The 21120-nt window shown below is 44.7% G+C and overlaps 1 protein-coding gene across 2 annotated transcripts in view; it reads left to right on the top strand.

Annotated features, from left to right (window-relative positions):
• smap1 (small ArfGAP 1) overlaps positions 1 to 21120 on the top strand; it is a 281586-nt gene that overhangs the window by 187354 nt on the left and 73112 nt on the right. For both annotated transcript variants that reach the window (XM_061910969.1, XM_061910968.1), the window contains one exon: positions 15016 to 15116. In XM_061910969.1, the coding sequence (XP_061766953.1) occupies positions 15016 to 15116 (101 nt within the window). The remainder of the gene's footprint in view (positions 1 to 15015; positions 15117 to 21120) is intronic.

Below are 21120 nucleotides of genomic sequence, written 5' to 3' on the forward strand. Positions count from 1 at the left end.
CTCATCCCAGTCGCTTCACACTCGGCTGCGAACCGATCCAGTGGGAGTTGAAGATCCTGGCCAGATGAAGCCATCAGGACCACATCATCTGCAAAAAGCAGAGACCTAATCCTGCAACCAACCAGACCGGATCCCCTCAACGGCTTGACTGCGCCTAGAAATTCTGTCCATAAAGGTTATGAACAGAATCGGTGACAAAGGTCAGCCTTGGCGGAGTCCAACCTCACTGGAAACGTGTCTGACAGTTACTTTCCGTTGGTTCTATATACACTTCTGTTTAAATATGATTAGCATTTATTATTCCGTTCTTTGGCTACTTCATATCATTTTTTGGGCGACATTACACAATAGTGTAACGATCCAAAACAAAGTAGTTACATGGGCAATATTGGCCATACTAATACTCACCAGTATAATCAGTCAAAAACACAGAATGGTAGTGCAAAAATATCAAATAAATATCCAAATGATGTCCTTATTCTTTTGTATTTCATACAATATTTTGAACAAAAAAAAGGCAATAGTACAAAATAAATAAAATATAAGCAACAACTACTATTGGGTCTGATTAAACTTATTACTTTATTATTGACCATATACTGATACTATACTTGATATTGTAACTGTCAATATTTTTTAACGATCCGCCCGCCTCTGTTTACATTGGAGAACCCTAGCTTTGCGGTTTTGCGTGATTTATTGTATCCTCCTACTGTGTGTAATGTTGAGCTAGTTCTTTTTCTTCCAGTGAAAATGTTACGTGTACAAAACATAGTTTTTTTGCCGCCATTAAGGCAATAATTAATTATTTGCACTACAGTTGTTTGCTAAACCCAGTCAAATTAACTTGACACAGCTGAATGTGTCATAAACATGCATTATCCTGATGTAACGATAGAAATACAAATTCTATCATCGGCCAAATTTATATCAATATATAGTAATTACTAGGGGTGTGGGAAAAAATCAATTGGAATTTGAATCGCGATTCTCACGTTGTGCGATTCAGAATCGATTCTCATTTTTAATAAAATCCTTTTTTTTTTTTTTTTTTTAATCAATCCAACAAAACAATACACAGCAATACCATAACAATGCAATTCAATTCCAAAACCAAACCTGACCCAGCAAGACTCAGAACTGCAATAAACAGAACAATTGAGAGAAGACACAAACACGACAGAGAACAAACCAAAAGTAGTGAAACAAGAATGAATATTATCAACAACAGTATCAATATTAGTTATAATTTCAGCATAGCAGTGATTAAAAATCCCTCATTGACATTATCATTAGACATTTATAAAAATAATAAAAAAGAACAATAGTGTCAAAGTGGCTTACACTTGCATCGCATCTCATAAGCGTGACAACACACTGTGTCCAATATTTTCACAAAGATAAAATAAGTCATATTTTTGGTTCGTTTAATAGTTAAAACAAAATTACATTATTGCAATCAGTTGATAAAACATTGTCCTTTACAATTATAAAACCTTTTTACAAAACTCTACTACTCTGATTGCATGTCAGCAGACTGTGTTAGATCCTGCGGAAATCCTATGTATTGAATGAATAGAGAATTCTATTAAACCGGGAAAAAATTGTTTCTGAATCGAGAAAGGTGTTGAATAGAAAAAAACATCGGTTTTGAATCGAATCCTGACCCCAAGAATCGATATTGAATCGAATCGTGGGACAGCCAAAGATTCGCAGCCCTAGTAACTACTATATGTCCTGTATAGAATATATCAGTGGTTCTCAACCTTTTTTCAGTGATGTACCCCCTGTGAACATTTTTCTAATTCAAGTACGCCCTATTCAGAGCAAATAATTTTTGGTTGAAAACAAGAGATAAAAAAGTAAATTACAGCACTGTCATCAGTTTCCGATTTATTAAATTGTACAACAGTGCAAAATATTGCTCATTTGTAGTGGTCTTTCTTGAACTATTTAGGAAAAAAAGATCAAAATAACTAAAAACTTGTTGAAAAATAAACAAGTGATTCAATTATAAATAAAGATTTCTACACATAGAAGTAATCATCAACTTAAAGTGCCCTCTTTGGAGATTGTAATAGAGATCCATCTGGAATCATGAACCTAACTCTAAACATTTCTTTAGAAAAAAGAAATCTTTAACATCAATATTTACGGAACATGTCCACAAAATAATCTAGCTGTCTACACTGAATATTGCATTGTTGCATTTCTTTTCACAGTTTATGAACTTACATTCCTATTTTGTTGAAGTATAATTCAATAAATATATTTATAAAGGATTTTTGAATTGTTGCTATTTTTAGAATATTTTTTTAAAATCTCACGTACCCCTTGGCATACCTCCAAGTACCCCAAGGGGCACGCGTACCCCCATTTGAGAACCACTGGAATATATTACAGGGCCGCCAATCTGTGAATAAACTTTGGAGTGACACTCAATGGCTTGCGGAACAAATGTATGATTGACTTAGTCTGGGTTACCACCAAACACCCGATATATTTACTTATATTATTGTTTTGTGCATCATCCCATTATTTTGTGTAATTGGTTTGTTTATGTTGATGGTAACGGGTTCCCCGGATTGTCTCTGACCATGTGACAGTGAGCCTTTAAAGTGACCAATCACAACTATGTGTTGTCCATGACCGCCTCAAAGTACATGAGATTGGTTGGGTTTTGGCACTGTTTTGACACCATACACTACTTTGAAAGCCTTACAGTTGTGAGAGACAAAAAAAAAGAACATGGCAAAACAAAGCGTGGGTCACCTTGTGCATGTTTATTTTGTTCAGGTGCCTTTAGAATATGTTATTAAGCAAACAAATAAACTTGGCTATTCAGGGGTTGATCTTCCTGCGTCCTGCAATGACAGCACACAAGACAACTTTACAACCCTAGCTCTTTTAATAGACCCTGGTGTTCTTTTTTTTTAAAGGGGAACATTATCACCAGACCTATGTAAGCATCAATATATACCTTGATGTTGCAGAAAAAAGACCATATATTTTTTTAACCGATTTCCGAACTCTAAATGGGTGAATTTTGGCGAATTAAACGCCTTTCTATTTATCGATCTCGGAGCGATGACGTCAGAACGTGACGTCACCTAGGTAATAAAGCCGCCATTTTCTCAAACAGATTACAAACACCGCGTCTCAGCTCTGTTATTTTTCGTTTTTTCGACTTTAACCTTGGAGACATCATGCCTCGTTGGTGTGTTGTCAGAGGGTGTAACAACACTAACAGGGAGGGATTCAAGTTGCACCACTGGTCCAAAGATGCGAAAGTGGCAAGAAATTGGACGAATTTTGTTCAAAATACGAGGGTGTGGGGAAAGCCGACGAATAGTCAGTCGTTAGTTCCGCACACGTTACAGACGAAAGCAATGCTACTACAGAGATGGCAAGAATGTGTGGATATCCTGCGACACTCAAAGCAGATGCATTTCCAACGATAAAGTCAAAGAAATCTGCCGCCAGACCCCCATTGAATAAACCGGAGTGTCTGCACATTTTACCGGCGGTGCTAAGGAGGACATGGCACAGAGATGTATGGATAACCTGCAGATGCATTTCCAACGATAAAGTCAACTAAATCACAAAGGTGAGTTGTGTTGATGTTGTTGACTTATGTGCTAATCAGACATATTTGGTCGTGAATCGACTGCCAACTCTTCGATGCTAACATGCTATTTAGGCTAGCTGTATGTACATTTGAAACTATTTATATCTAGAGTTTCCCCTTTACCCACATTTAATGCCAAACAAACACTTACCAATCGATGGATTTAAGTTGATCCAGTGTCACAAGACGCGAAACTTCCAATCGTTGGTCTGCACATTTTACCTGCGATGCTAAGGCAAATATGGCCGAATAGCGTCAATAGCTATTCGCTCAATAGCTTCAGTTTCTTCTTCAATTTAGTTTTCGCTATCTGCCTCCATACTCCAACCATCCATTTCAATACATGCGTAATCTGTTGAATCGCTTAAGCCGTTGAAATCCGAGTCTGAATCCGAGCTAATGTCGCTATATCTTGCTGTGCTATCCGTATTGGCATCACTGGATGACGTCACAGGAAAATGGACGATGGCTTCACAGATAGCGAAAATCAGGCACTTTAAAGCTTTTTTAGGATATTCCGGGATGGGTAAAGTTTTGAAAAAAATTTCAAAAAATAAAATAGGCCACTGGGAACTGATTTTTATTGGTTTTAACCCTTCTGCAATTGTTATAATGTTCCTCTTTAAGTCTGCCAGAAGTTATTGTAGAGGACAAAAACTAGGTCAATATTTTAGCTCATAAAAAGACGATGCAGGTCTCATCAAGACTTTGTCTATATTGCACAACCTGACTTCTGTGTCAGGGCGTCCACTCGCTATGCTGGCCCATGCTCCTCTTGCAAACTCTCTCTGTGGCGTGAAATACATCTCTAAAATTATCTCAACTCTCGCTGTGGCAATGTGGACCATTAAGGCTGTAATTGGCCTTTCTGTATCACAATATTTCCTCTTAATACGACTTGTTCAGGGAGCCTACTCTTTACCGTGATGCTTTTGCAGCCTTGTTGTGTTGAAATGTCCTGCTTTTAGACACTCACAATGCACAAATTGCATCTGGCTGGCATCACAAAGCTCGGATGACAACTGCACTGGATCAAATTGGAAGAGTAACATATTATTTTTACAATATCTGAGCCCATAAATTTGGCCAGTATGAGACTGATCCTGCGTATTGAATCTAAGCATCCATAATCAAGACTGGAAACCAAACACAAACAACAAGCCAAGGTCTTTTCAAAGGTTTTTGCAATTTTTTTGTCTCAACATGATTTTTTTCTGACTTTGCTTACATTATTTTCTGCATCATTTATTAGCAAAAAAATAAACAACAGACTTCTATTGTCTGAAATGTTTAATTATGGTGTTTGATGTTGATAGCTGTTATTGAGCCAGAAAGCTGAAGATGCGTAACGAGTACGATTGTCCTCCTGTTGGTGGGATTGCCTTCAGGAGAACACCTGTGCGTGAAATCTTTTAAAGTGGGGAGACTGGTGCAAGGACAGCCACCACACTGTCCTTGACAAAGAGAAGGCCAGGTTCCAATGGCATGGAGACCAAGACAATTGGGGGCCCATCTCGGCTGCAGCCTTCGCCCGCCTTTGTGACCGTTGTGAAGCTTCTATGCAACCATCATCCGCCCACTCCGCTGTTGAGGTCTTTTTCGACGAGGGAGACGCGCAGACTCCAACGTCACTTCTTCGCTGTGGGGAGCTGTATCCGGTGGCAAGGGAAACCCAGGACGACCGGCACCTCCTCACAGCTGCAGGAGGCTTTCGGAGTTCCGGTCTGTTGGAGGACCGCCTATGGTGCACCGACCAGCACTTGTTTTTCTCTCAGGGTGTGCTTCCCCAGCCTTTTGTATTCCCAGACTAAGCCACAAGGCAGTGGGGCAGTGGTTTGGTGATGCCAAGGCGTGTCCACAAAGTGGGCCTGCGCATCACGCTACTGGGGACCTCTGCAGCTCCGAGATCCCCTGCCACGTTTGCCTTGGGCCCCAAGGCCCTAGTTACCGTGTCTGGCCACGTGGAGGCCCGACAGGAGTCTTGGTGAAGGAGAGGCTGTGTACTGACAGGAGAAGACTGATGCACAAGGCTGTGTCTCTGTTCACCACAAGGGCTAACCAGTGGCAGTGTCTTTAAGCGAGAGGTTAGCAAGCACGTGGAAAGTAGACATGCAAGCTTCCCTCTAACTACTGCACTAGACGCATCACAACACCCTGTAGGCTGGGCCCACACACACACACACATTTATAAGATGTAAGATGGTAACAGTCCTCCAGCATGACAGTCACCCAAAACCTGGAACCAAGGCTGAAGAAGCAAGGATCTTCTATCTCCATTAGGAAGACTAGAGAAAAATGAATGGCTAAACTAAATACACACACGCACGCACGCACGCACACACACACACACACACACACACTGTCAGAAAGTGTTTTAGTCTTATCTTATTCTGAGGCAGTTTTGAGATGTTAGATTTCCTGTGCTCTTAATTTGGCGATCTAGTCTGAGACGTCATTTCCTTTTTGTAGAGTTTCTGCATAGTATGGGCTCTTGGGTGATTGTGTAAACAGCATTGTGTGTGTTCCTGACACACGCACATTGCCACACACACCTGAATCACACTTGTTCAACTTCACCATTAAAGAGTGCCTGAAAGCCTCTCTGTGGCCTACTCTCTGACCGGAGTCCTTGTCCTAAGAAGATATCAGACCAGCATTCCACACCCAGAGTAACCTACTCCATCACATGGTCCTTCGAGCCAGATTGATAATCATCTGAAGATAACATGGAGTCAGAACAAGCCTCTGCATATCCAGCAGCACGTTGTAGACCACAACGAGAGAGACAATTGCCAGCGCATCTTGATGACTATTAAGTTGGATACCAATCTCAACATACATCAACCATAGCCATTGATATTGGGGCCCCGCCACCTGAAAGGAGAGCATCATTTCCACGAAACCCATCACCTGCCTCTCAACGCAGTAGAGCCAAGACTCAGTGTAGTTCCTGCTCGTCAGCCAGGAGGTCCATCACTGAGGGATTATCAGACCTACAGACTGCAATGTTGGAGCAGAGAGTAAAACAAATGGAACTAGCAGAAGTGCACAGACAAATAACAGAGGAAAACCTAGCTGATGAGCAGTACTTGCTTTTGGACAGACAATCCCGAGAAGCTCTCTGTCAAAAAGAGGAACTTCTGAGAGAACAATAAAGACAACGACATAAACTGGATGAGGAGGCGGAGATGGCCTTAAAGACGAAAGAGGCAATTACGAGACGTCTTATGCTGCAACGTAAACTGGTAGAAAAGGAAATGGAATTGGAGAAAGCTGCTCTAATTACATTCTTCTAAAAGGAGGATACACAGAGTTCTGTCGTATCTGGGCCACTTAGCGAATGTGAGTTCAACCTTCAGTTCCCAGCTGATCAAAGTGGAGCACCACCATACTTACAACGTGGGCTTGGATCTCGACACACTAGTCCAGCAGCAAATGCTCCACCCCCAACCCGTCCAGCCACAGCAGTTGATCCCACCGTCACACTATTTCGCCTTTAACCCAAATCCAGCTTGTTCCTGGAGATAATCAGCGTTCTACTACTGCAAATCTGAGGTATCAGCCACAGCCTACTTTTGCAACCATATCTCCTCTTACCATAGTCCCTGCCACAGTTTACCCACTGCAACAGCCAATTAAGTAGAATGCAGTCTTGCAGCCTCACCCTCATCCTTCAATGCCACCTTTACTTCAGCCGTTGACAGCACCACCACTAGGCTCCGTGACAGCACCAGGTACCGACCTAATGGAACTCCTAATAACTACTTCATATGGACTTCCAAGGCCTACCTTGCCCCAATTCACATCTGGAAAAGAGTCAGACTTTGCACTGCTCAAAATGACATTGGATAACCTGCTAAATTCACACGCCCACCTCACAGAGCAGTTTAAGTATCAAGTGCTGTTGGACCACTTAAAGCTGTCAAGTGCCTATAAGTTAGCACAAGCTTATATGTATAATCGCAAGCCATATTCATCCATTTTGCAAGCACTTCAAGATAAATATGGACAACCTCGACAGCTGGTGCAAAGTGAGTTAGGATCCATGTTGAACTCCCCCCCCATTCAGATATGGAGATCCGGACGCATTCGACAATTTTGCCCTGTCAGTCCAAGCGCTAGTGTGCATGCTTCGTTCCCTAGTGTGAAAATGGCTATGAACTTAGATGTGGCTCTCACGTCGATAGACTACTCAGCAAATTGCCCGCCAACTATAGAGACAGCTTTGTTGAGTATAGCTTGAGCAACGGTATTCTGAGAACTGGAACAGACAGAACATACACGCTGTCAGACTTCTTCACCTGGCTTCAGTTATAGTCTCAAGCAAAGCGAATCTAATGGAGAGCAGCCTACATGTTCCAAGACCAGCCAAAGTCAGCTAAGAACTACACCAGACCACAGGGGCATCCATTTAATGTGTATTACAACACAGAAAGCCAAGTTCAAGCTACAACGCCTGTTTCAGGTCACAGTACCAATTCAGCCAAGCCAAAATCCTGCCCTAAGCCATATTGTCCATACTTTGACACCGATGAACATTATTTGAGCTTGTGCCCCAAATTCCAAACCCTTTCTGCATCAGAAATTGCCACATGGATCAAAGACAGAAACTGTTGGAGATGCGGCAGGAACCACGCACCTGAGGCATGCACTCTTAAGAAGCCCTGTAAAGTTTGTAAGCAGTAACATCTTACTGTGCTCCATAATGTGTGCCATCAAGAGGCCAGGAAGGTCCTGATGGTCAGCACCTCTCCAGACACTGTTTATGTCAACTATCCAAACCGCCCAAAAAAGGCCATGCTAAAGTTAGTTCATGTGTGCCTGTACAATGCTGAACAGTCTTTCGAAGGCTTCGCTATCCTCGATGACAGATAAGAGAGGACACGCATACTTCCATCCGCTTTACAACAACTCCATCTGACTAAAGAGCCAGAGAACCTTCCGTTGCGTACTGTTCGACATGAAGTGATCTACCTACAAGGAGCTGCTGTCTCATTTGAAATATCCCCAGCTCATGTGCCCAAAGAAAGATACAAAATCCACCATGCATTCACGGCTGACGAGTTAAGTCTTTCCGAGCACAGCTATCCTGTCAAATCACTCATGCGCAAATATTCCCATCTGCAAGGACTTCCACTTCCACTGGTAGACAGAATCCAACCATTACTTCTCATTGGGTCGAATTTCCCACATCTACTCATCCCCAAGCAGCCAGTAAGACCTGGTCCATCTGGAAGCCCTGTAGCAGTGTGTACTCCCTTTGGGTGGTCATTACAAGGCCCAGCCAACTTAAACCAACTTCCCGGTGAATATTCCCAATGCTACTGTACCATGTCTCCCAACTCTGAGCTCCAGCGCCATATAGCGTCAGTGGGAAGTCAACATATCCCCTTATGTGAACATTAAAACTGTTACTCGCTCCAAAGAAGATCAACAGGCCCTGCAACTACTAGAGCAATGCACCACTAAAATAGAAATAGACAGAGTGACAAGGTATGCAGTGCCTCTGCTCAGGCGCAAAGAGAGCCCTCTCCTATGGGCTCCAAAGAATGCCTTGCTCCCACAGCTATGGAGCACTGAGTGTCGTCTGTCTAAAGACCCAACCCTGGCAGACACTTATTGTCAAGAAATCCAGAGACTAGAACAGCAAGGCTATGTTTATCCTTTGCTCCCATCCACAGAAGACAACTCCAAGAAGTCCTGGTATCTGCCGCACCACGTGGTCCACCACAATGGTAAAGCCAGGATTGTCTATAACTGTTCCTACGAACATAACGGACAGTGCCTTAACAGTCAACTACTGCCTGGTCCAACCCTAAGCCCTTCACTCCTCGGGGTACTTCTTTGATTCCGGGAAAACCGTGTGGCTGTCAGTGGTGACATCAAAGGGATGTTTCACCAAGTCTGCTTGCTACCAAAAGACAAAGCCCTCCTCCGTTTCCTGTGTAGAAGAATGAAGAGAGAAGAGGAGCCCACCATATATGAGTGGCAAGTTTTGCCGTTTGGAACTACTTGTAGTCCTTGCTGTGCAACATACGCCCTCCAAAGGCATGTGAAAGACAACCAGACAGGGTATGAAGACCTTGTGCACACAGTTGAAACCACATTCTATGAGGACACTTGTTTAACCAGCCTTACCACTGCAGACCAAACTAAGATCCTAGTCGGTCGACTACGCATGCTGCTGGCCACTGGAGGATTTGACATAAGGCAGTTGGCCAGTAATGATCCAACTGTAATAGCACACCTTCCTGCCGAGGCCAAAGCCAAGAGTACGGAACTTTAGCTGTCTCAGCCCAAGCAGGATCCCGAAGAACCAGCCTTGGGCCTTCGTTGGAACTGCCTAACAGATTGCCTCGGATACCGCCACCGACCATTGGAGTATTCCAAGCCCACTCTACGAAACGTCTACAAGGTTATGGCAACACAATACGACCCACTGGGGTATCTTATCCCATTTACCACCCGAGTCAAGATTCTCATTCAAGACCTGTGAAAAGTCGGCGTCGGCTGGAATGAGCAAATTCAACCCAAAGCTCTCTTGGAGATATGGACACAATGAGAGAGTGAGCTGGTCTACTTCCTACAACTAGAAATACCCAGGTGTTGTATTCCAGCTTCCGTAGACACAAAAACGCCTTGCCAACAAGCACATATCTTTTGTGATGCTTCTGAGAGAGCCTATGGGGCAGTGGAATATCTACGTACGCAAGACGACAAAGACAATATCCACTTGGCATTTGTGATGGCCAGATCACATGTCTGTCCCCGCAAACAGTTGTCCATGCCTCGCCTCGAACTACGTGCAGCTCTTACTGGAGCACAGTTAGCTAAAGTCACTATGAACGAAATGTCACTCTCGCCTCAGCAGATCACATTGTGGACTGACTCAACCACAGTCTTAACATAGCTGAAATTGGACTCATGCCGATACAAGGTTTTCATTGGCACAAGAGTTGCGGAAATTCAGGTGGAAGGGTCAAGATGGCGCTATGTCAGCACACATGAAAATCCCGCCAATGACCTCACTCGTGGCAAGAACCTCCAAGAGCTTACTCAACTTAACCAATGGGGACAAGGCCCACAGTTTCTCCTTCGGCATCTCGACACATGGTCGGAGCTACATTTGAAGGAAGCTCAAGAACAAGATGAAGAGGAACTCCGAAAGACAGTGTTTTGTGGAGTCACAACCTGTGCTACACCCACAATGTCTATCTCCAATATATGCAAGGCAAGGCAACTTTATTTGTATAGCACTTTTCATACACAAGGCAGACTCAAAGTGCTTTAAAGACAACAAAGTGAAATGAAAGAAAATAAAAGGAAAATTAAAATGCAGACAATAAAAATAAAAACAATGCGGACGTTAAAATTTAAAAGATTAAATGATTTAGCTGAAAATTAAGGTGAACATAAAAGTTTTCAGTCTACTTTTAAAAGTAGTCAGAATTGGGAAAAGTCTGACATCCTCAGGAAGTTTATTCCAGCTATTTGTTGCGTAGTGACTGAATGATGCTCTCCCTTGATTTGAGTTTACTCTGGGAACCGCTAACAGATTGGTCTCAGAAGATCTTAGTGATCTAGAGGGCTTATATAGTGGTAGCATATCAGTGATATACTTCGGCCCTAGACCATGTAGTGATTTATATGTGAGCAGGAGGATTTTGAAATCAATTCTCTGATGTACAGGGAGCCAATGTAAGGATTTGGTGTAATGTGCTCACATTTTTTGGTCTTTGTTAGAACTCTAGCAGCAGCGTTCTGAACAAGCTGTAGCTGTCTGACAGTTTTTTTTGGGGAAGACCTGCAAGGAGACCATTAAAATAGTCTAGACTACTAGTAATAAAGGCATGTACAAGTTGTTCTAAGTCTTGTTACATTTTTGAGGTGAACAACTGGAACAACTGGCAGGACAAAAGTTCGAGTTCCGCTTCAACCCTCCAAGCTCCCAACATTTTCGAAGACCCTGGGAAGGAGAAATTAAGTCAATAAAGGCAGGTCTTCAAGTGGTACTGTGGGAGCAGACTGTGTCAGAACCTGTACTGCAAACTGTACTGTTTGAAGTGGAAGGGATACTCAACGCTAAGCCGCTTGGGTACATTTCCTCAGATGGTGCTGATCCAGACCCAGTAACTCCAAATCTACTGCTTATGGGACGACGAGATGCATCGCTACCACAGGCCATATATGCATCCAGTGAACTACTGAGCAGACAGCGGTGGCGGAACAGCCAGGTACTAGCGGACCACTTTTGGTTCAGCTTCATTCAATACCATCTTCCTGACCTACAATAGCGGTCCAAGTGGCATAAGGGCATGGACAATCCAACCACTGGACAAGTCGTGATGGTGGTAGAACAACTACCACCCAGGTCCCAGTGGTCAATCGGCAGAGTAGTCAAGACCTGCCCTTGTACAGATGGCCGAGTCCGAGGAGCCCAAGAGAAGATCAAGGGACAGACTTACATTCGGTCCGTTGTATGTCGGTGCGATTGCCGGCTTGGGAAGATGAGAATGACACTGACTAACATAACACTTTCCTTCGAAGTTCAAATTTATGGCTAAATTTGGGGGCGGCCGTGTCAGAAAGTGTTTTACTCTTATCTTATTCTGACACAGTTTTGAGATGTTAGATTTCCTATGCTCTTAATTTGGCGATCTAATCTGAGACGTCATTTCCTGTTTGTAGCGTTTCTGCGTAGAATGGGCTCTTAGGTGATTGTGTAAACAGCAGTGTGTGCGTTCCTGACTAAAATATCACACACGCACATACCCACACACACCTAAATCACACTTGTTCAACTTCACCATTAAAGAGTGACTGAAAGCCTCTCTGTGGCCTACTCTGACCGGAGTCCTTGTCCTAAGAAGATATCAGAAGATATCAGACCAAGTAACTCCAAATCTACTGCTTATGGGACGATGAGATGCACCGCTACCACAGGCCATATATGCATCCAGTGAACTACTGAGCAGACAGCGGTGGCGGCACAGCCAGGTACTAGCAGACCACTTTTGGTTCAGCTTCATTCGATACCATCTTCCTGACCTACAGAAGCGGTCCAAGTGGCATAAGGGCACCGACAATCTAACCACTGGACAAGTCGTGATGGTGGTTGAACCACAACTACCCAGGTCCCAGCGGTCAATCGGCAGAGTAGTCAAGACCTGCCCTTGTACAGATGGCCGAGTCGGAGGAGCCCAAGAGAAGATCAAGGGACAGACTTACATGCGGCCCGTTGTATGCCTGGTGTGGTTGCCGGCTTGGGAAGATGAGAATGACACTGACTAACATAACACTTTCCTTCGAAGTTCAAATTTATGGCTAAATTTGGGGGCGGCTGTGTCAGAAAGTGTTTTAGTCTTATCTTATTCTGACACAGTTTTGAGATGTTAGATTTCCTGTGCTCTTAATTTGGCGATCTAATCTGAGACGTCATTTCCTGTTTGTAGCGTTTCTGCGTAGAATGGGCTCTTAGGTGATTGTGTAAACAGCAGTGTGTGCGTTCCTGACTAAAATATCACACACGCACATACCCACACACACCTAAATCACACTTGTTCAACTTCACCATTAAAGAGTGCCTGAAAGCCTCTCTGTGGCCTACTCTGACCGGAGTCCTTGTCCTAAGAAGATATCAGACCAGCATTTCACATCCAAAGTAACCTATTCTTATCACACACACACGCACGCACATACATACACACGCCGAACAGGACGACCCAAAAAACTAACCGCTAAAGCTTTAGAGTCCCGTAGAGGTGCTAGAACCATATGTCGATACTATCGATAACTAGTTAAGTATCACTTTACTAATGATACTGAAGTGATTAGAATTATATTTTTCTTGTTTTTCTTATTACAAAATAGGTTTTGGGTAGTTTCTTTTATCGTTTACAAAGCCTGGGTGTAAGTCTCTGGACACAGGAAGGCTCTGAGGGCAAAACCCAAACAATTCGAATGGGAGCCAATGCTAGTTTTTGCTTTTGTTTAGTTATTGTGCACTAGCTTTCTGGAATGTGTTTACTTTAGTTACTTGCTGTAAAACATGTTCACACACTTCTCTTTTGTAAAGTAAATCTGTACAGTAAATATGGGCATTTACATCAACAATATGATTTGCCTTAGTAGCTGGACAGAACAAAAAACAAAACAAAACAAAAAAACATGTTCAGTTCTCTAAAATATTGTCAAAATATCAGATCTGGACTCGAAACAGGATTGGATCTGAGGTGGGCATTGCCCAATGGCGCTTCTTACCACAGTGCCAGATGACAAACCAACAAGTCTACAAAGAGATCCTGCTGCGTTTGCGTTATTAAGTGACTGAGAAGAGGCGAGAGTTGTAGCAGGACCACGAAGAGGCCGTCCACAGGGAGGCAACCAGTCCAGGGTTGGAGAGAGGCAACGATATACGTGTCCAAGCAGGGGTCGAGGATGGAGGAAGGCAGTCAGAGATCCGGATGGATGTAGTGAGGCAACACAAGATTATATACGACAGGGAAGATACTGCGGAAGACTCAAGGAACATGGACTCGGGAACAAGAAAAAGCACAGAGAAAGGCAAGCAAGAAACCAGGGAGGGTTGCCAGACTTGATGCTTGCTGTGAAGATTGGGTACGTTTTGGCCCAAGGTTCCTTGGGTCCGCTGATCTTTATGCCGCTCCCTCTCGTTAGAACTAGGTGCGCTGATTCCTGATTACCTGCAGCCTTGTCGCTGCATGGGCGTGCTGTGCCCAGCGCAAGCAGGGGCCTGTCTGGGCGTGCTGCCAGCGTAGGTGCTGGTAGACCCAGCTGCCAGGGAAAAGCGAGTTCGAGCCTGCGCCGTGACAATATTTCCCTAATTGACTAATTTAATGCTCCATATCAATGCAAAAATTGCTCCAGATCAACAGAAATGTATTCAATCTCTTTCATTGGTGACACGGAAGTGTAATAAGTAACATAAACTTGAAAGCTATTTGTTTTTATTCTTTCTTTTTTATTGTTATTGATTATAATAATTACGAGTCTTTCGTGCAGGCGGTGTGGGTTCGATTTTTGGCCGGGGCCCCAACACCCAGCTGTTGGAGATTACATGGCTTTTTGCTTTGGCATGGTTGCGACAATATGTGTATTCTGTTTAAAAAAAAAATAGGCCAAATAACACATGCAGTTGAACTCACATTGTTGACAAAAACAAAACAAAATATGATTAGTATATAAAAATATAATTAATATTGAGATACACTAGCTGTCATTTTAATTGCAAATTAAAAGTGTATTTACATTATTTCATTAAATCAACCATAACCATTGTATTAGTATTATTGATAAGTACGATGGCTTTGATCAGCATTAGTTAGCTTTTTGAGATTTATGCAATAAAATTATTTTCTCTCTCCCAGATGCTCCGGATGGTTGTGGAAAAGTCAATGATGAACTGGACATTTTTGGACCAATGATCTCCAACCCTCTACCTTCTTCCAAGAACACACAACAGGCTGAGGTAATATGCATACACCACACACACACACACACACACACACACACACACACACACACACACACACACACACACACGCACACACACACACACACACACACACACCTAGACACACTTTCATCATGTGCTTATCAGTGTATGCCTTCTGCTTTACAGAGAGTCTACTGAGACTTATGAAGCAATGGCACACAAACACACACTGGCAGGGTCTAAAACATAACATATTTTTAATAATGAATGCACTATATACATGCAAACTCACACACTGGAAGATATCAACGTGAACTACCGTACCTTTTATTTTACAGAATGAATTCCACCATGTCCTTGAAACACTGGGGCTTTCTTACAAAGTCAGCAAATGGGGGACTGGAAACCGTGTGAATTCAGTGGCCGTGTCTAAAAAGTGCATTAAAAGAATAGACGTCATATTTCAGATCACATGCAGCGGTGTAGAAGACATGAACAAACCCTGTTTCCATACGAGTTGGGAAATTGTGTTGGATGTAAATATAAACCTAATACAATGATTTGCAAATAATGTTCAACCCATATTCAGTTGAATATGCTACAAAGACAACATATTTGATGTTCAAACTGATGGAACAGGTGGGTGCTATGATTGGGTATAAAAACAGCTTCCCAAAAAATATTCAGTCTTTCACAAGAAAGGATGGGGCGAGGTTCACCCCTTTGTCCACAACTGTGTGAGCAAATAGTCAAACAGTTTAAGAACAACGTTTCTCAAAGTGCAATTGCAAGAAATTTAGGGATTTCAACATTTACGGAGAAGACAGGAAAATAACCAATACACAACCTTACAAGTGTTTGTGATCCGTATAAACCACGAATGGGGTCTCCGAGCCCTCCAGCTAGTGTCTCCATTCTTGAAGTGCGAGGACGACGGCGAGTAGCTCTCTATTGCCGATGTCATAGTTGCTTTCCGCTGGGGTGAGACGACGTGAGAAGAAGGCACAGGAATGCAGCCTCTGGTCGGAGGTGGAGCGCAGGGAGAGAACAGCACCAACGCGGGATTCGGATACGTCAACCTCGACATAAAATTGAGAGGAAATGTTAGGATGGACAAGAACAGGTGCCGACGTAAACAGTAGCTTGAGTCTGTCAAATGACATGAGCCTCAGGGGTCGATAAAAAGGGGAGCTTAGTAGACGTGAGTCTGGTTAATAGTTCAGCAACCTGACTAAAATTGCGAATAAAACGGCGATAAAATTAGTAAACCCTAGAATCTTTGGGGGTGTTTTCTGGAAGTGGGAGTGGGCCAGTCAACAACCGATTGGATCTTAGCCGGATCCGCTCGGAGCTGACCTTTTCTCCACAATGTAACCTAGGAATGGGACGGACTCTGCATGAAACACGCATTTCTCGGCTTTGACTTAAAGGCGATTTTCGAGAAGGTGTTGGAGAACCAACCGCACATGCTGGACGTGTAGTTCAGGAGTGGGAGAGAAGACTAGGATATCATCCAGATAGACGACCACAAAACGGTCAAGCATGTCGCGCAAAACGTCGTTAATAAGACTTTGAAAAACCGCCGGCGCATTGGTGAGGCCAAAAGGCATGACCAGGTACTCAAAGTGACCAAGAGGAGTGTTAAATACGGTCTTCCATTCGTCTCATTGCCTTATTCTGACTAAATGGTATGCGTTGCGGAGGTCCAGTTTGGTGAAGTGTCTAGCTGAGTGTAATGGGTTGAATGTGGAATTGAGCAGCGGGAGGGATACTTATTCTTTACAGTTATCAAATTGAGTGCGCGCATCTCTTTCATGTTTAGAAATATTATAGAGACGTAATGAAGGGAGTGAGGCACCAGAGAGCAGATTAATGCAGCAATCGTAGGGTCGGTGTGGAGGTAATGACAACGCGCGGTCTTTGCTAAAGACCTCTTTAAGGTTGTGGTACACAGCAGGCACGACCGACAAGTCAATGACTTCCTGCGGGACGACGCGGTGGGGACGTGAGCGATGACAAGCGGACAGTAGGTAGTGCGTATGGCAAAAAAAAAACAATTAACGATAGTAGTTTTCACCCAATCAACCTGGTGGTTGTGTTTGGCTAGCCAGGTAAGCCTGAGCACGACGGAAGCCGAACGAGAGGGAATGACAAGAAGATGGATAGACTCAAAATGGTTGCCCGATAATTTAAGTGATAATAACTCAGTCTGGTGGGTTACGCTCGCCAGGTGACCTGCATAGAGGGATCGGACTACTCTAGGTCTGTGCAATTTAACAGTGGGTATAAAAAACTGCTTTACAAAAGTTTCTTCGATAAAATTGTCATCAGCTCCAGAGTCTATAAGAGCCCTAATGTCCAAATGTTTGTCCTTGTCCCAAGTGAGCATGCCCGAGAGTTGGAGTCTAGAAAAAGTCTGACCTGTAGATGGTAGTAGAGGAGCAGGGTCGAAAGCTGGAGGGTTTGAAGCAGATGTGCGGCGGGGAGGCGGAGCCAGGGAGTGGTGTGATTGTGACGCTGGCGAACGATGAGGTGAAGAACCTTGAGCACGACAACGGACAATAAGGTGAGGACAGTGGTTGACGTTATGTTCCGCTGCTCCGCAATTAAAGCACAGATTGAGTCGAATGCGCCGACCCCTCTCTTCTGGTGTGAGGCGATTACCACCTAATTGCATCGGCTCATCTTCCCGTGATGTCGATCCGGTGTCAACACTGGGTATCAACCCACATGTTGCTTGGTGGGCTCCACAGCCACTCCCACTGTATTTCGATGTGCGTCCCCCTTGGCAACGGAACCTCTCGCTCTCCCAATCCACGAGGCTATTCTCTATCTCTACTGCCAAAGCGATGAGTTCTTCCAGGCTGTCAGGAGTTTTGAGAGGAATCATTTGCTTTCGGATCCGGTCGGCTAAGCCGAATGCAAAAAGGTCCGTTAATGTGGAAGTGGTTCATCTGCTCTCTGCCGCCAGTCTATGGAACTCAATTGCAAAATCCGTGACGCTGCGTTGTCCTTGCCGTAAGCTGAGTAAGGGGCGTGCTGCTTCGCGTCCTGGCAACTCACGTAAAAAGATACTTTTCACGGCCTTAGAAAAAGCAGCGTAAGAGGAGTATACTGGTGATTGGCGTGTCCACTCAGCGGTTGCCCAAGCTGCTGCTCTCCCACTTAAATGGGACATTACAAATGCCACGCGGGCTCTTTCTGAGAGAAAGGATGCGGGTGAAAGTTCGAAATGGATTTCACACTGAGTGAGGAAAGGAGCACTTCACCTGACTCACCTGAGAAACGCTCGGGCCTGGATAGAGGTTTGACAAGCTGCGACTGGGGTCTGTCTGGCAGCGGAACATCTGCTGGGCGAAGAAGTTTTCGCTGGGCCTCTGGATCGGCTGTGGGGCGTGTCATTGCCTGCAGAGCGGTAAGTACACTACATAATTGTCTCTCTAGTGCATCCAGACGGGCATCTTGGCGTTCCGCCATGGAGGTGAAGCATGCACCGTGCGCGCTGAAGTTTTCCTTCTGTTGTCCGAGTCTGTTCGCTTGCTGTTGAAGTTCCGCTTTTATTTGGGTCGGTCTCCGCAAGGTCCATAATCGAGGCCGGTTAATATGTTGTATGTTGAACAAGGACTAGACCCCAAGATGCAGAGACGGGAGGCGAGGTTGAGTCACAAAAATTAGAATGTCTTTAATTAGCACAAAAGGTTAACTAAAGGCGATGGGGCAAAAGTGCAACCCATGGAGATACTGAACAGAAGGAGGACTCGTGGAGGTCAGCAAAAGGTTCCAACGAAAAACTTCTCTCAACTATTGAGGAACTAGGGAGCAAAAAGCGAGAGGTAAGGAATGATGCTAACAAAGGAAGAGCATGTACCGAGTTCGACGATGTGTGTCAGCCATGAGCACATGGAGGGAGCAGGTTACAAATTAACCGGCGAGGAGCAGCTGACTGAGATGAACTTATATAGTGCCGGGTAGTGAGTAGTCGCAGGTGTGCCTCGTTGGAACTAATGGATAGAGGAGAATTAACACAAAAGCAATATGGAGAAGACAGGAAAATAACAAATACACAAAAAAATGGTTCAGAGAATCTGGAGAAATCACTTTACATAAGCGGCACAGCCGGAAACTAACTAGAGAATGTTGCACCACGGTACTATTATTGTGACACACACGCAAACAGGAAGTGGATGACGTGTTGAAGTTATGCCAGACGGCACTTAGGAATAAGTTGATAACATGTTTTGTTATTGTATTTCACTGCTATAATTTATTAAAGCAACGTGAACAAATGGAAGATCGTTCTTATTTATAACAAAACATGGACTTTATCAAACGGAGTTTGCCGACATCGGAATGCAAACAACACATGAGCGAGCGGCGAATGCATTCACGCCATTGACCGAAGAGTGAGTGAGTCATCAAAACAAAGAAGGTGAAACGCAAACCAGTAAAACCAACAATGGAGGTACGTTGCCCTATCGCAAACTGTGAATACACGGCTCGGCACGAAGAGGCGGCAGTGGTGGCGGCGATGCTGAACATCCATGCGACCACACACACTGCACCCCCCAGGGAGCCACACATGAATGCTAAGGTAGAGAAGCTCAAGCGACCCTCCATCGCGTTGGCGGGAACGGCCGAGACGTGGTCATATTTCTTAACCCGCTGGGACGAATACAAAAGAGGAACCAAATTAACCGGTTCTGACGTAGTCACGCAGCTACTCGAGTGCTGCGAGGAGGAGCTAAGAAAAGACCTCACTCACGCAGCTGGCAAAAGCCTCGTGGATAGTGATGAAAAGGATGTTCTTTTGGCTATGAAAGCACTCGCCGTCCGTGCAGAAAACATCATGGTGGCCAGGGTGGCCCTATCCAACATGCGGCAGGGACACGAGGAGCCCATCAGGTCATTCCACGCTCGTTTAAAAGGGCAGGCTGGCACATGCAAATACGAACTGAAATGCACAAAAGAGGACTGTGGCCAAATGTATGATTTCACAGAGGAAATACTGCGTGATGTGATCGCTCGGGGCATAGCAGACCAAGAGATACAGCTGGATTTATTGGGCGAGAAAAATCAAAATATGCCATTAAAAGACATGGTAGAGTACATTGAAGCTAAAGAATCAGGGAAGCGCTCAGCCTCACGCCTGCTTGACACCCAAAATACAGACTCGATCAGCAGTTCATATCGGCGAGGGAAACAGCAAGACATCCACAGCAAAGGGGGCCAAAGGGCAGAAAAAACTAAAACGAAACCTGAGGAGCCCTGTGTCTATTGTGGTGGAACAGGTCATGGCAAGACACCGCAGTGGCGTGTCCGGCGCGCTGAATGCCCTGCATATGGCAAGACGTGCAAGAAATGCAATCGGCAAAATCACCTCGACAGAGTCTGTCTGGGCGGCCGCCCATCCAGACCCCCACCAAAAGAGGCTGATGGGGCGCACGAGGAACAACAGACAGCAGCGCACGTAGAACTGTGCACACTCACAATGGACAGCGCCCACGACAAGATCTGCACACTGCCCTTGGCCCACCACCTTTATGATGATATGTGCGAAAAGTGGACGAAACGCCCATCCAACCCACAGCCATACATCCGCCTCACCCTCGCCATCGAGCGTGAAGATTACAAAGCGCTGTAACCCTACCCGCCATGGCTGACATAGGGTGCCAGAGCTGTCTGATCGGCGTCAAGGTCGCCCAGCAACTAGGTCTGAGCACAGACGACCTCATCCCTGTATCAATGACCATGAGAGCCGCGAACAATGAAGGTATACGCATCCTTGGGGCCGCCATCATCAGATTCGCCGGCAGCAGCAGCGACGCCCGGAGGCTGGAAACACGCCAGATCGCATATGTGACCGACACCTCAGACAGCATATTTCTGTCTCGCACAGCCTGCGTGGATCTCGGCATGATATCTGACAAGTTCCCAACTCTGGGTGAGGTCAACCTGGCGACCTCGGAGCCATGTAACTGCCTCCGACGCGCAGAGCCTCCACTCACACCTACTACGCTCCCCATGCCAGCTACAGAGG

The sequence above is a fragment of the Nerophis ophidion genome, linkage group LG09 (genome assembly GCF_033978795.1).
Source record: "Nerophis ophidion isolate RoL-2023_Sa linkage group LG09, RoL_Noph_v1.0, whole genome shotgun sequence".
NCBI classification, from domain to species: domain Eukaryota; kingdom Metazoa; phylum Chordata; class Actinopteri; order Syngnathiformes; family Syngnathidae; genus Nerophis; species Nerophis ophidion.